The sequence below is a fragment of the Scyliorhinus canicula genome, chromosome 3 (genome assembly GCF_902713615.1).
Source record: "Scyliorhinus canicula chromosome 3, sScyCan1.1, whole genome shotgun sequence".
Lineage (NCBI taxonomy): Eukaryota > Metazoa > Chordata > Chondrichthyes > Carcharhiniformes > Scyliorhinidae > Scyliorhinus > Scyliorhinus canicula.
The window spans coordinates 61,639,803-61,656,537 of record NC_052148.1 but is presented as its reverse complement, the minus strand read 5'-3'; the positions used below and the strand labels follow the sequence as shown (position 1 = coordinate 61,656,537).

General features: G+C 47.4%; 1 protein-coding gene across 4 annotated transcripts in view; it reads right to left on the bottom strand.

The window, feature by feature from the left end:
* rai14 (retinoic acid induced 14) overlaps positions 1 to 16,735 on the bottom strand; it is a 339,420-nt gene that overhangs the window by 97,001 nt on the left and 225,684 nt on the right. For all 4 annotated transcript variants that reach the window (XM_038790617.1, XM_038790618.1, XM_038790619.1 and 1 more), the window contains one exon: positions 2,364 to 2,470. In XM_038790617.1, the coding sequence (XP_038646545.1) occupies positions 2,364 to 2,470 (107 nt within the window). The remainder of the gene's footprint in view (positions 1 to 2,363; positions 2,471 to 16,735) is intronic.

Sequence of the window (16,735 nt, the reverse complement as noted above, 5' to 3'; positions counted from 1 at the left end):
CCACATAGCCTTGAAATTTGGAATGACCAGGACTAGGGTGTGAAAACATCTCCCACAATAAGGTCTGACATCCTCTCACTACTGTGGTGCCTGCGGGAGTTCATCATGGAAGTTCTTTATGGGTGAACAAAGTGATTTTAACGCTAGCTAGTTATTACAATGGTGCCCTTTTTCTAATAGTGCCTCGGTTCCCCCTTTCTCACTAGGTGCCTATTGTTTCTTCGTCTCCCTCAACCTGCTACTATGTCCATGTGTGTCCCCAGGATTCACAGCTGAGGATGAGGCGGCCTGCTGGCTTCCATGCCCTGTTGCCTGAGATTACCTTTGTGTGGAGCCATTGGGGAGCCGGAACCTTCAGGGTGGCGGGGGTTGGAAACCCCCAACATCTCTTGGCTGGAAAGTCCCAAGCTGCGCCCCTGCCGATTCACATCCCCCAGGGGCCCAGGGGCCCTCCATGGGATAGAGGGGCAGCAGGCGTAAAATCTAAAGACCTGCTAACCTTTAGCGCTGACCCTCATGGATTCCCACTTGTGTCTGCACCATGCAGTTGAAGACCTGCACCAGGGAGCTCATGCCCACAGCCATGAAGCTCATGAGCTGAATCATGTAGCAGACATCCCCTGCCATGGTGAGCATGTCCTTCGTCCAGGACTCCACTGTGGTTCCACCCTTGCAGTGTTGACCTTCTAGCATTGGAGTGATGTCACCATCTCCTCAGACTGAAGGCTGTCTGAGGAGGGGTGTTGTCATCCCTTCCTGATGCTCGCAAAACTGCCTTTGCAGCTCCAGCAGCTCTGGGCACGTCATCAGCCTGAGGCTCAGCAGAATCCTGGCTCTGGCATCTTTCTCCTGCTCGATCCCTGCAGCGCCCCTGCCTTCACCTGCTCTGGATCTTCAGCTGTGATGTGATCGTAAGTGATTGACCCAATAGCCTGTCTACTAGATTTTCCCACTGAGGTCTGAGTATCTGCACTTGTGGAGGGTGCAGGTGACAGCTGTGACACCTCTTTGATGCTGGTCTCCAAAATGTCTCCCATGGAGCTGTTTGGGTCTGCGGTCTGCAGAGACCGTGAGGCTGTTCCTGGCTGGTTGACTGATTGACCTGCAAGGGAAGCGAGATGGCATCAGTGCATCAAAGGGCAGACTGATTGGAGAAAGTTGTGAGGGATGCACCACGATTGCCTTTGTTCAGGGTTCACACTTTTGTCTTCGCCCTCTGCACAGGTGCGGTCCTGCATCTCACCGGCCAGCTCAAGGGCTCTTTCCTCAAAGGGCATTTGTGTTTTCAGCTTGGGCGTGATTCCTGCAGGCTGTACCCGCTCACATCGGTTGTGCTCGACTTTGGCCTGCAATGAGACAGATGGGGAGAGAGTGTAGGCAGGAGTCCTGCCAGGTCAGACGGTGATGAAGTCTGGTATGAGTGGGAGGTGAGGGGGAAGAGTGGATATAAGGAGCAGAATAGCTACTGGGGGAATCCTGGGGAGTTGGGAAGGGTGTGTAGGGGTGGGATGACAAGTGTTGGGACCCCATGAGGTAGCTGGGAGAGAGATCACCTTGGAGGTGTGCTGGGTGTGTTAAGGGGTGTAACGGGAGACATGAGGAGGCGGACTTGCCTGGCTGCCCGAAGAAGGTCATTCATCTTCACTCAGCACTGTAACCGCATCCTCTTACGGAGTGAGCTGACACTCACCATCAGTGTCAGCACCTCCCAGGCGTGGTTGACGACCTTGCTTGCTGGACGTCTGGCCAATCGCAGGTACAGGATATCATGCCTCTGATTGAGACGTTTGGCAAGGGTTTTCTCCGTGAAATGTGCTGCTGGCTTCCTGGTAGCCATATTCCCGACTGAACTTGGAACAAGTCCCACCGACAGCAGAGATTAAGTTTCACTGAGGTGAGCGGATCAGAGGCAGGCCACCATGAGTGCAGTGTGAAACACTGAAAAAATATCGGAAAATATCGGAAAAGAGCACATGTTCCTGCTGGCGAGTTCAGCTCACCAGCTAGAAATCCCTCCAAGTGCGGCCTCGGAGAGGAGAAACTCCCCGCGGCCAAAATAAAAAGCCAAAGTGGCGTTGAATAGCAGCTGCCGAGAATCAACCCATCAAACGCACCTGAAAGTACTCAGTAAGTCCGCTGAATGGTGCCTATTGATTTGCTTGCTCTATGAAGAAACAGTGGTTGCATACCATCAATGTCACATACAGCCTATTATAAACTGATGCATAATATTCAAATGCAATTGTAATCTGTTGAACTTGATATATTTAATTGGAGGACAAGAGTGGGATACAGGACAAAACAAAATTGCGCTATGATTTTTTTTGTAATTACAAACATTCTGAATCAATGCACCACATTACCTGCCATTTTTGTCTCTTGCATCAATATCTGCTCCTTGATCTGTCAGGTAATTACACACCTCAGCGTGGTTGCTCTGTGCAGCTTGGATTAGCGGTGTAAAACCTTCCTAGATTCCAAATAAATGCAGGGTTGCAGAAAAAAAGAACTTCATATATCACCTCTGTGCACAGATCAGACCATTCATATTTTAACTTTGAGCAAACTGAATTTGAAATGTATTTAAAAAAATACCTTTGATAGATTCTCAGTGTGGTATTGAGGCAAATTGACTGGGATTACTCCTGGATTCAATCACCAGTGTTATGTTGAGCTAGTTAATTTCTCAGTCAAATACTGCCTTGATTTTTACGAGCAGAAACTTATAGCCAAGTTCTGCACACATGAGCACGGCCTCAACCGGGACCTGGGATTCATGTCGCATTACATTCACCCCCCACCATCTGGCCTGGGCTTGCAAAATCCTACCAACTGTCCTGGCTAGAGACAATTCACACCTCTTCAACCTGAGGTTATCCTTATCTTTGGATCTGCAATGATTTAATTACCTGCAAATGCTCGCAAATGCTCGCATTCTAAGCATTGTCTGGCATCTTTGAATTTGTCTATATGTATGTTTCTGGAACATGCCTCTTCATTCACCTGAGGAAGGAGCAGTGCTCTGAAAGCTAGTGTTTGAAACAAACATGTTGGACTTTAACCTGGTGTTGTAAGACTTCTTACTGTGCTCACCCCAGTCCAACGCCGGCATTGCCACATCTTGATTTTTCAGCCCATTACTCTCAGCTATTGCACCATGTATGTATCACAGTAGAGGTGAAATTGTTCAGAGTATCTAACAAGATCGGAGTGTTAATGAGCATGTTATAAGGAGTAGTGTCACCTATAGAACTATTTATGATTCTTCCATCAGTTAGCTGGTGACTGGGAAGAGGATGATAGAGTGGTAATTGGGCGAGTTAGATTTGTGCTCCTTTTCATGGCTAGGCCTGGGTCATTTTCCCATTGGTCAAGTTTAGTGTCACTGCGTGTGTGACAAAGAGAACATCTAGTTCTGGTAACACAAGTCTTCAACTTTACATGCACACTTTTATCTGGGTCTACTGTGTATCTGTCCAATCTCCTCAGTTGCCCCCAATTTCATGGAGTATTCACTAAATTAGCCGCACTTTGGCATTAGTAGTGGTAATATCCGGGGGAGGCCAAGTATCATCCATTTGGTACTTTTAGTTGAAGGTGCCCAAGAGCATTTCAGCCTTGTCTTTTGTCCTTGTAAGAGAGATCACGCCACTGGCATTATGTTAGAACAAGCGCACATCAAAGGCAACGGAGAAAAGCCCAGACATTGTGGAGTAGCCAGGCACAATCATGGAGGGACAATTTCATTCTAGGGAAATTTCAAAAGTTGGGGGCTAGAAATCTGTAATTGAACTCTTCCTTTCGCAAAGGCTTAATTGAAAAAGCAACAAAAATACTCACGTTACTAACAGACCTGTACATTTTGATATATGATTTCTAACAGACCTGTACATTTTCAATGCGTTCTGATTTCTAACAGACCTGTACATTGTCAATGCGTTCTGATTTCAATTCAGATTTCCAGGATTTACAATTTCTTCTTTTCACGTCGACTGTATAATCTTAATTTGTTTTAATATGAGTATTTTTGCTGGGATGTTGGATCCCTTTGTGTTGCTAGATTCACCATCACATTTGGTGATTGCAAGTTAACTGAGCTATTGCTCTTTAAACACAAGTACAATTTCTGTTCAGGTTTCAGTAATGTTCCACAGAAAATGAACACATTCGATGAAACTACTGGGCAATTCTACCTGCCCATGCCAAAATGATGCTTTAAAGTGCCAAAATTTGGATATCCATTTATTTTGGGATTTTTTCTTCTGTAGTTCCCTCCAGCTATATTTTTAAAACTATATGCAAAAGCAATCATATTGGTTCAGCTTGAGAAGCAAAACATTTCACTTGATTAAGAACACATCAGTTTAAAGTTGACAGGGGTAACATGTTGGCCGGGAGCAGAAGTGCTCCCACCAGTGGATAGAGCTGTCAAAAGAATCTAATTGCTTTCTGCTGAGAAATAAGATGTGAAATCACTTAGCTCCTTTTGAAACGGTGAGGAACCATCAATCATATCAAGAGTGTTTATAAACATTGTGGTTAACATCAAAGCAGAGAAATTGAGAAGCACTCAAACGTGAAGGGAAAGTTAAATAAACATATCCCCTAAGCAGCTGTGTCCGGATCAATGAAACTGTCAATCACTGACTAGTGCACTGCTGTGTGAAATTGAGTAGAATATTTGCATTTCAAAGGCTGTCAAGGGATTTGAAGCCGTTTGAAGTATATTTGGCTTTCAGAAAGCTTCTGACACCTGTAACAGCTGCTGCTTTAAACACATTTTTCTGAGGCCGATGTTCGGGCAGAGTAAGTGAAAATGCAATGATTTTTCACCCATGTAAATTGGGGCGGGTGGAAATGACATTGATACGGGGGAGAAACAATGACACTGATAAGGGGAGGGCGGGAATGCCAAGGAGGGAGGGACACCGATGGGAGAAAAGGGGGTTACAGGCATGTGATGGGGGTGGAGTTGATGTCGTCAATGGGGGGGTGGGGGGGGGGGGAGAGAGAGAGAGATACGGGGATGCCGATGGGAGGGGAGACTCCAATGAAGGAGGGGGGAGGCTCCAATGGGGAAAGGGGATGCCAATGGGTATGGGGAGGGGATGCCGATGGGGGTGTCCAGTGCCAATGGGGGATGGGGATGCCAATGGGGGGAGGGGGATGCCAATGGGGGAGGGGGATGCCAATGGGGGGAGGGGGACGCCAATGGGGGGGAGGGGGAGTGTAACGCCAACGGGGAGAGTGGGACGGCAATGGTGGGAGGGGGACGCCAATGATGGGAGGGGGACGCCAATGGGGGGAGGGGGACGCCAATGGGAGGGAAGAGGGACACCAGTTGGGGGGGAGGGGGACACCAATGGGGGAAGAGGGAGATGCCAATGGGGGAAGAGGGGGACGCCAATGGGGGAAGAGGGGCACGTCAATGGGAGGGGGGGGGGAGTAGGCCGCCAATGGGGGGGGAGTAGAGCGGCAATGGGGGGGGATGCCAATGGGGGAGGGAGGGGGACGCCAATGGGGGGAGGGAGGGGGACGCCAATGGGGGGGGGAGGGGCCACCAATGGGGGGAGGGGGCGCCAATGGGTGAGGGAGAGGGACGGCAATGGGGGAGGGAGGGGGACACCAATGGGGGCAGGGGGATGCCAACAGAGGGAGGTGGACGCCAATGAGGGGAGGTGGACGCCAATGAGGGGAGGTGGACGCCAACGGGGGTGGAGGACGATGCCAATTGGGGAAAGGCACACCAATGGTGGAAGGGGGATGCTGATAAGAGATGGGGGAGGCCACTGTCGGTGTGTGGGTAGCGCTGATGGAAAGAAGGATGGTAGAGATACGGACACACCAATAAAAGAGAAAGGGGATGCCGAAGCCGGGCGGGGGGGGGGGGGGAGCGACTGTGATGGGGGTGAGTAAGGTTTGCATTATGGGGGGATGGGGCCTACCGATGGACTTGGGGGGGGGGGCCATTTCTGTTATGCACTGACGCACCTTGGGGTCCACAATGTCAGGGGCTTGGTGCATAACTGTGTTTGGATGGTGTGAATCGGGCTTACAACCTGTTAATAAAATGCAAATCAGGATCGGAGCATTGCAATGGGGCGCCAAACCACTTTTTCTCTCGACACTCTTTTCTCCACCCGATCAGGAGTCCCAGTACCAGCACCGGGCAATAATGAATCCACCCCTCTCATGTTCTCCGCTATAAAAATATTAGGGTAGCATAGGGGCACAATGGTTAGCACTGCTGCCTGACAGTGACAGGGACCCGCGTTCAATTCCGGCCTTGGGTGACTGTGTGGAGTTTGTATGTTTTCCCTGTGTCTGCGTGGGTTTCCTGCTGCAATCCAAAGATGTGCAGGCTCGGTGGATTGGCCGTGCTAAACTGCCCCCTCGTGTCCAGGGGTGTGCAAGTTAGGTTATGGGATTACAGGGTGGACGGAAGAGTCGACATGGGCAGGGTGCTCTTTCAAAGGGTCTGTGCAGCCTCGATGGGCCTCCTTCTGCACTGTAGGGATTTAATGATTTCTGTGTTAATTGATCAGAAGAAGCAAAAGCTGCATCGAGCTCAGAAGGATTGACATGATTAATCATGCTCACGCAATATATAGCTAGAGAATTCAGCACAGCAAGTGAGTATTTAAGGATTGACTGACAAAACATTGCATTTCTTAAATATGACAGAAAAACTGTAAGTGACACCTAATACAGACTTTCATACATCGACACAGAGAAAATAGAAGAAGGAGATGTCTATTTGGCCCTTTGAGCCTGCGCCACCATTCATTATGATTATGGCTGATCATCAAGTTATCATCAAATACCCTGATCCTGCTTTTCCCCCCATATCCCTTGATCCCTTTAGCCCCAAGAGCTATATCTAATTTCTTCTTGAAATTTCACAAGACCTATTTACCCATGACGTATCATCTGAAACCAATATTTTTTTGAAATGAAGGGTAAGGATTTCTTAATTTTCTTATTCTCCCATGATCTACACGAGAGTTAGCCAGAGCAGACTCTCCCCAAAGGCCGATTCTCTTCCTCCTGTGGTGATGCACTTGACTTTTGTTTAGTTGCATCCCGCACCTTGACTTAAGGTCAGGTTGACAGACGAGTGGAGGAAAGCAGTGTTTTCTTACTCGACGGTACCTTGACTGCAGAAATAACGAGCGGGACTCTCCGTCCCGCCACACCTGTTTTCTGGTGTGGCGCACCCCCACCGGCGGCGGGATTCTCTGTCTCGGCAGCCGGCCAATGGGGGTTTTCCATTGTGGGCAGCCCCACGCCGTTGGAAAATCCACACCGTGAGTGCGCTGCCGACGAAACGGAGCATCCCGCTGATGGAGAATCCAGCCCCACATTTTTGTCACAATTTTTAGCAGATTGCAAATTAGGGGATCTCTCCAGAAGGCACCAGCATGGAGTAATATTACATACAGAAACAAAAATCCTAATAGCAATTCTGCCCGCACAACAATAAAACGGTTGTGATTTTTGAATAATGCAAAATAATGTCTTGATTATATCAGTGACATAAATATAATCAGATTTTTAAATAATGCATCCAGCTAAATGAGCAGCTACTATAATTCCTGTCAGGACTGCAAAGGACCTTAAATAGAAGTGTCAAATAATATAACCGAACACAGTTCTGTGGGGCATGTAAATAGCATACTTTCTATTCTTAAGCAGGAAGAGCAAACTCAACAGAATAAAATTCCTGTGGAGCTGAGGAAACACAAACCTTTTTGAAGTAATTGAAGTTTTTTTGGAAGCTACTTTTGCATGCAACAGGAAATTCAAATAGATATTCGAGAGTTATTTAAGGTGAACATTCCAGAGGGGTGAACACTTAAAATGTAATTTTTTCGGTACATTTTAGGAGCAGACAAGTTTAGTCACACCTTTGTTTGTCTAAAATCTAAATAAGTTTAGGAAAATCTTATTCACCTCATGAAATGAGGCATTTCAATATTTATTCTGCCCCAGGTCATTTAAATGAGACCACATATGCATTTTATATCAGTAAATCACTGAATGCTGCAATCGCCACAGTAACATCACAACATGCACTTCTAAAAGCATAACTGCAAAACATTTCAATTTATCTGTCGCATACCTCATCAAGAATACTGACAGAAGTATGCTGAAATATCCAAAAACTTCCTAACTATTTAAATTGAAACAGTGCAGCTCAATCATCTGTACGAACAGAACCAATCTTCCTTTTTAATTTGACTTAATAAACCCTATTTAAGGTTTGGCTACATTGAATTTAATTTTCCTGAAGTAATAAAATTGAAGGCAAGTGTTTAAAGTTTTATTCTAAGTTTTTTTTTCTGAATATTTTTCCAGTGACAGGATGCAACCTTTGTACGGTCAATTTTGTACCCGTTTATAACTATTATAATCTGGCAGTGCATTGCAGGAAATTGGCAAGCATGAACAGCTTTAAATGCAGCTGTAAATTTCATTGGTGGAAAACACCCAGCTTGGGTGGAAGAATAGAGATGTCAAGATGCACAAATATTATGGGGACTGTTGCTCAGTTGCCACAGGGAACAGGTCAAGGGAGAAAATTTGCTCAATGTTGTCTTTGAAAATAAAAATTAATTGGGTTGAGTTTTAGTATGGTCCCAGACCAGATCCCAACAGTGGCTAGGATACTGGGCTGAAGCCCTATTATTTTAGTTTATTTGTAAGACTTTGTGGAAAGAATGATTCGTTCCAGAGGCGATTGCATGAAAATAAACAGTGCTTTGGTATTTCTATCACTTTTAGTCTGAAAATACCTTTTGTGGTTTATAATCTGCAAGGGCTACAATTGGTAATAACAAGGATCAGGAAACAAGGGCCTGAGAGAATTGGATATAGTCTGAAGTCAAGCATCTTCCAAAGGTTTAATTCAAAGGTGGTAACATGGCAGGACAGCTCAAAGTCGTGGTTTGCTCCTCTTGCTCCATGTGGAAAGCTGGGAAGATTTCCAGTCTGATGGAGCTGGAGCGGCGGCTGGAGACACTGTGGAGCATCCATGTGGCGGAGTGTATCGTGGATATCAAGTATTGAGAGGTTGTCACACTGCAGGCTCAGACTCCACAGGCAGGAAAGCAATGGGTAACCGCCAGGCAGAGCAAGACAGCTAGGCAGGCAGTGCAGGAATCTCCTCTGGCTATTCCCTTGCAAAACAGATATACCCCTTTGGATACTATTGAGAGGATGACGACTCAGGGGAAAGCAGCAACAGCGAAACTCATGAATAAAAATGAAAATCACTTATTGTCACGAGTAGGCTTCAACGAAGTTACTGTGAAAAGCCCCTAGTCGTCACATTCCGGCAACTGTCCGGGGAGGCTGCCGGGGAGGCTGCTACAGGAATCGAACCGTGCTGCTGGCCTGCTCCTGGCCTGCTTGGTCTGCTTTAAAAGTCAGTAATTTAGCCCAGTGTGCTAAACCAGCCCCTCATTGCATTGCGGTTGGTTCTGTTGCAGAGGGGAGGAGTAAAAAGTGTGGGAATGCAACAGTTACAGGTGATTCAACTGTAAAGGGAATAGATAGACGTTTCTGTGGCCGCAAACGAGTCTCCAGGATTGTATGTTGCCTCCCTCAAGGATGGGGGGTGGGGGAGAGGTGGTGAATAGCCAGTGGACATGGTACACATTGGTATCAATGACATTAGTTAAAAAAAGTGATGAAGTCCTAAAAGCAGAATATAGGGAGCGCGATTCTCCGCTCCCCACACCAGGTGGGAGAATCGCGGGAGGGCCGGGCGACTCACGACACGCCCCCCCTGGCGCCCCCGCGATTCTCCCACCCCCCGCTCGGAAGAATCACCGCTCGCCGTTTTTCACGGCGACCGGCGATTCTCCGACCCAGATGGGCCGAGCGGCCTGCCGTTAGCGACCGGTTCACGACGGCGGCAACCACACCTGGTCGCTGCTGTCGTGAACATGGCGCCAAAAGCTGGTTTGAAGCTTGTGGGGGGCGGAGAGGGGAGTGAGCACCATGGCCGTGCTCGGGAGGGGACTGGCCCGCAATCGGTGCCCACCGATCGTTGGGCCGGCATCTCAAAGGGACGCACTCTTTCCCCTCCGCCGCCCCGCAACGTCTTGCGGGGCAGCGGAGGGGAAGACGGCAACCGCGCATGCGCGGGTTTGAGCCGTCAGCCGTCGTGACGTCAGCCGCGCATGCGCGGGTTGGAGCCGGCCAACCTGCGCATGCGCAGCTGACGTCACTTAGGCGCCGCCGCCATCTCATTCTCGGCGCGCCGCCTTGATGCAAGTGTCAAGGCCGGGCGGTCGAGAGTTACGGGGGGGCGCTCCTAGCCCCCCCGGGTGGGGGTGAATACAGTGAGAGGAGCGGCCTCCGAGGCCGTCGTGAAACTCGGCCGAGTTCACGACGGCCTTCCGATTTTTCGAGGGAGCAGAGAATTCCGCCCAGGGTGTTAGGAAAAAAATTGAGAAGTCAGGTCTCACAGGTAGTAATCGAAGGATTACTACCAATGCTACGTGTTAGTCAGAGTAGAACTAGCAGGATATATCGGATGAATACATGGCTGAAGAGATGGTATGAGGGTCGGAGAATCGTCCGGGGGCGGCGTCAATCCCGCCCCCGCCGTGTCCCAAATTCTCCGCCACCCGAGATTCGGGACCCGGTCAGCGGGCTCCCCGCGGCGATTCTCCGGCCCGCGATGGGCCAAAGTCACGCCGCTGACAAGCCTCTCCCGCCGGCGGGAATCAAAACACCTACCTGACCGGTGGGATTGGCGGCGCGGGTGGGCACCGGGGTCCTGGGGGGGGGGGGGGGCACGGGGAAATCTGACCCCGGGGGGGTGCCCCCACGGTGGCCTGGCCCGCGATCAGGCCCCACCGATCAGCGGGCGGGCCTGTACAGTGGGGGCACTCTTTTTTCTTCCGCCTTCGCCATGGTCTTCACCATGGTGGAGGCAGAAGAGACCCCCTCCCCTGCTGATGACGTCAGCAACCGCTGACGCTCCGGCGCATGCACGGACTTAAGCCGGCTGACGAAGTCCTTTCGGCCCCGGCTGGCGTGGCGCCAAAGGCCATTCACGCCAGCCGGCGGAGCGGGAACCACTCCAGCGCGGGCCTAGCCCCTCAATGCGAGGGCTTGGCCCCTGAAAGTGCAGAGACATCCACACCTTTCGGGTGGCCCGACGCCGGAGTGGTTCATGCCACTCCAACACGCCGTGACCCCCCGCCCTGCCATGTAGGGGAGAATCCCGGCCAAGGTCTCCTAGACTGGGAACTGTGTAATGAGAACAGAATCATTGCCAATCATTGGTGAGACCTCTTGGAGATGAGCAACCATAATATGATATAATTTTTCATCAAGATGGAGAGTGAAGCCGCTGATTCTGAGATTAGTGTTCTGTATGTTAATAAAAGAAAGTATGTTGCTATGAGAAATGAGTTGGCTATGATCAATTGGAAAACGGTATTTAAAGGGATGACTGTGGTTGGGCAATGGCAAACATTCAAGGAGCACATGGAGGAACTGCCAACAATTATTTATTCTTGTCTGGCACAAAAGTAAAACAGGAAGGGGGCAATCCATGGCTTACAAAGGAAATTAGGGATAGTATTCAATCCAAGAAAGAAGCATACAAATTGGCCAAGGTAAACAACAGAATTTGGATCAATTCAGCAAAGAAGGACCAAGGGATTGATTAAGAAGGGGAAAATAGTGTACGAGAGGAAGCTTGCAGGGAACATAAAAATTGACTGTAACATTTTCTGTAGGTACATGAAGAGAAAAAGATTGGTGAAGACAAATGTAGGTTCCTTTCAGTCAAAAACAGAGGAATTTATAATTGGGGGACAAAAAAATGGCTGAGCAACTAAATACATACATATTCTGTCTTCACAAATGAGGACAGAAGAAAGATACCAGAAATGTCAGGGAACGCAGGGTTTAGTGACAGGGAGGAACTGAAGAAGATCAATATTAGTAGGAAAATGGTGTTGGGGAAATTGCTGGGATTGAAGGCTGATAAATCCTCAGACATAGTGGTTGAATTGGAGGTCATCTGCCAGGATTTGAGAGACACTGGAACAATTCCTACAGATGTTAGGTAGCAAATGTAATTCCACTATTTAAAAAGAGAGGTAGAGAGAAAACAGGGAATATAGACCAGTAAGCCTGACATCGGTAGTGGGGAAAATTCTAGAATCCATTACCAAAGATTTTATAACAAAGCACTTAAGACACCAATGGCAGGAATGGAAAGGATGAGCATAGATTTATGAAGGGGAAAAGATGCTTTACAAATCTACTAGAATTCTTCGAGTACATAACCAGTAGAGTTTATGAGGGGGAACCAATGGATGTGGTGTATTTGGACTTTCAAAAGGCTTTTGACAAAGCCCCGCAGAAGAGATTAGCATGTAAAATTAAAGTGTATGAGAAGAGGGGTAGTATATTGAGATGGATAGAAAACTGGTTGGCAGACAGGGAACAAAGAGTAGGAATTAGGTTCAGGTTCAGTCGGGGGTAAAAGAAGGCAGATGGTAAGCTGCCCTTCATTGAGAGAGGATTCAAGTGTAGGAGTGGGGATGTCTTGCTGCAAATATACAGGGCCTTAGTTGAGGCTACACCTGGAATAGTGTGTGCAGTTTTAATCTCCTCATCTGAGGAAGGATGTTCTTGCTATAGAGCGAGTGCAGCAAAGGTTTACCAGACTGATTCCTGGAATGACAGGACTGGCGAATGAGCAGTGATTAAGTCAGTCAGGATTGTATTCGCTGGAGTTCAGAAGAATGAGGGAAAGTTCAAAGAAAACTATAAAATTCAGCTCCTCTCTCCCAAAGTTTCTTCCAAAACCAACTGCCTCTCTACATTCCTGGGCTCCACCTAGCAATGACCTCATCTCCCCAAATTAATGAGATCATGGCTGATCTTTTGTGGACTCAGCTCCACTTTCCCGCCCGAACACCTTGACCGTCGTCAAGGCCGCACCGCCGTGACACACGGGGCCGCGCCCCTAGCCCCGCCCGGGGGGGAGAATCAGCCCCGGAAGTGGACGTGAAGGCTGCCGTGGGTCACGGCCTGTCCCACGGCAGCCTTTACGATTCTCCGCATTTGCGGAGCATCTCGCCCCATAACCTTTTATTCCTTTATTCTCCAAAAAACTATCTATCTTTATCTTGAAAACATTTAATGAAGGAGCCTCAACTGCTTCACTGGACAGGGAATTCCATAGATTCACAACCGTTTGGGTGAAGAAATTCCTCCTAAACTCAGTCCTAATTTTACTTCCCCTTATTTTGAGGCTATGCCCTCTAGTTCTGCTTTCACCTGCCAGTGGAAACAACCTCCCCGCATCTATCCAATCTATTCCCTTCATAATTTTAGATGTTTCGATAAGATCGCCCCCCCCCCCCCCACATCCTTCTAAATTCCAATGAGTACAGTCCCAGTCTACTCAACCTCTCCTCGTAATCCAGCCCCCTCAGCTCTGTGATTAACTTAGTGAATCTCCTCTGCACATCCTCTAGTGCCAGTACACCCTTTCTCAGGTAAGGACACCAAAACTGAACACAATACTCCAGGTGTGGCCTCACTAACACCTTATACAGTTGCAGCATAACCACCCTAGTCTTAAACTCCATCCCTCTAGCAATGAAAGACACAACTCCATTTGCCTTCTTAATCACCTGGTGCACCTGCAAACCAACTTTTTGTTACTCATGTACTAGCCCACCCAGGTCCCTCTGCACAGCAGCATGTTTTAATATTTTATAATTTAAATAATAATCCCTTTTGCTGTTATTCTTACCAAAATGGATAACCTTACATTTGTGCAAAATGTGCAAAAGCACATCAACTCCCCAGTCAAATCACATTCCTTTGGTCAATTGCACCTTCTGTTTCCTAGAAGATCCCATGCCTGTACAAAACACAATCCTTTTTAAAAACATTTTCCCAGGCCTATACAAAACACAATCCTTTTTAAAAACATGACCACTGCAGTCAAACACACCATAAACCCAGTATTTTAACCCTTAAGTTTTCCCATTATTTAGAAGCCAATATTACTAAATTCCTCCATTTGTCACTCTATAAAAGGTTGCACATGGTGTGTAATCGAAGACTTGACCAGTCAAATTGCCTTCTTAATTCTATTACTACCTCTCTGTGTTACAGAATTCTTAGACATATTGCTATGTATTCCCAAAGCAAAAACCATCTGAAATTAATTCAGATATCTATCCATAATAGTGGATCTCGCAAGAACATACAAATCTTTGTTGCATGCAATCGATATTATTAAGCATATAGTGTTAACGATTAAGTTAAATTGAAGGAGAAATGTGTTCTCATTGTTTTCCTGAGACAGACAGCACTGCAGGCCCATTGGTATAACGGTGCAGCTCTGCACAGGCTACAGTTCATGGCATTGTTTTGCAAGCACCCAAAAAGGGAAATATACAATATAACACTAAAATGGGCATACAATACACATAACTTGTCATAAAGCATTAAAAAATTTGTATTTTGTCCGTTTCTGTGCTTGGGGCAAGAGTTACGTTTGTGTTAAATATCTAACATTGGGAGTCCCAAAAGACAAAAATTGAAGCACACATTTAAAAGCATTTTCTGCTTACAGGATGGTGTTGAAGTTTGTTACAGAAGGGAAAGTTCGATGCATGATGGCGAAGTAAAATCCCGCTAAGTATTTTCCTGAAGGTCAGATCAGTGGTAGCAAACATAAGTGTCCCACAGTGGGATGGATGTGTGACATATGTCAGAAAAGAATGGGAAAGTTGAGAGAGTGGGCAGCAAGTGTGGACATTACACTCAGTCATGCATTTTGGAAGGTCGAATGCAGGTGGGAATTATGCAGTAAATGGCAGAACTCTTAGGAGTATTGACAGGCAGAGAGATCTGGTGTACAGGTCCACAGGTCACTGAAATTAGCAACGCAGGTTGAGAAGGTAGTCAAGAAGGCATACGGCATGCTTGCCTTCCTCAATCAGGGCACTGAGTATAAAAGTTGGCAAGTCATGCTGCAGCAGTACAGAACCTTAATTCGGCTGCACTTGGAATATTGCGTACAATTCTGGTCGTCACACCACAAGGATGTGGAGGCTTTGAAGACAGTACAGAAGAGGTTTACCAAGATGTTGCCTGGTCTGGCTTGTATTAGCTATAGGAGAGGTTGAATAAAGCCACTGGAACGGAGGTTATGGGGCGACCTGATAGAAGTTAACAACATTTTGAGTGGCATGGACAGAGTGGATAGTCAGAAGCTTTTTCCCAGGGTGGAAAAGTCAATTATTAGGGGACATAGTTTAAGGTGCGAGGGGCAAAGTTTAGAGGAGACGTGCAAGACACGTTTTTTAACACAAGGGGTGGTGAGTGTCTGGAACTTGTTGCCCGGGGAGGTGGTGGAAGCAGGTATGTTGGTGACGTTTCAGAGGCATTTTGACAAATACATGAATAGGATGGGAAAAGAGGAATATAGACCCTGGAAGTACAGAAGGTTTTAGTTTAGACAGGTATCATGATTGGCGCACGCTTGGAGAGCCAAAGGGCCTATTCCTGTGCTGTATTGTTCTTTGTTCTTCGTGAAGCAATTGGAGGGTGTCGCAAAGAGGTAGGACCCAGGTACTCAAGAGATAAGAAAGAGGGGGAAAGAGGAAAAAATTGGCAGCTCAGTTTGGGTAGTCTGAGATGAAAATGAAAATCGCTTATTGTCACAAGTAGGCTTCAAATGAAGTTACTGTGAAAAGCCCCTAGTCGCCACATTCCAGCGCCTGTTCGGGGAGGCTGGTATGGAAATTGAACCACGCTGCTGGCCAGCCTTGGTCTGCTTAAAAAGCCAGCTATTTAGCCCCGTGCTAAACCAGCCCAGCTATCTTTGCAGATAGCTGCAAAGAACAGGTGCTAGGGGTGGCAAAAGACAGAAGTAGCGGGTAGTGAGTGGGAATGGGAGAATCTATAGGCACTTTGGTCAGGGTGAGCACGGACACAGTTGAAAGGATCAGGGAATGGCACATACTAAAGTCAGGGAGAGCTGGTGGAATTGAACAAAGGGGTTGCTTGGAGTGGTGAGGTTGAGTTATGAAGGATAATTCCTCCTTTCGATTCTCGAGAATTAAAAAGCACAAGGGCTGCACAGTCGCTAGCACTGTTGCCTCACAGCGTCATGAACCCGGGTTCAATTCTGGCCTCGGGTGACTTTCTGTGTGGAGTTTGCACTCCTGTGTCTCCCCGTGCCTGCGGGTTTCCTCTGGGTGCTCCGGTTTCCTCTCACAGTCCAAAGATGTGCAGGTTAGTTGAATTGGCCGTGACAAATTTCCCCTCAGAATCCAAAAGGTTAGGTGAGGTTACGGGGGGATAGGGTGGAGGTGTGAGCTTAAGTGGGGTGCTCTTTTCAAGGGACAGTGCGGACCTAATGGGCCGAATGACCTCCTTCGACACTGCAAATTCTTTGAATCTATGATTCAATAGGGTTTTCAGTAAAGAAAGCCTTACTTGGTTTAAAAGCATGCACTACTGCTTAAAAAATAGAGCTTTCCATTGCAAGGCACTCCGTATTCCACTCTATGCTACAAAACAAAAACAGATTTCTGCTGTCCGAGAACTATTCTTTTGAAGTATTCAAGCAATTTAATGCCATAAACCACGAAAACAAGCTGAAAGGCTGAAGCAAAGGTGAGAGAAATGAATAGGCAGTTTCAAGCTAACAGAAAAACAAGGCCAAAATAGGCAA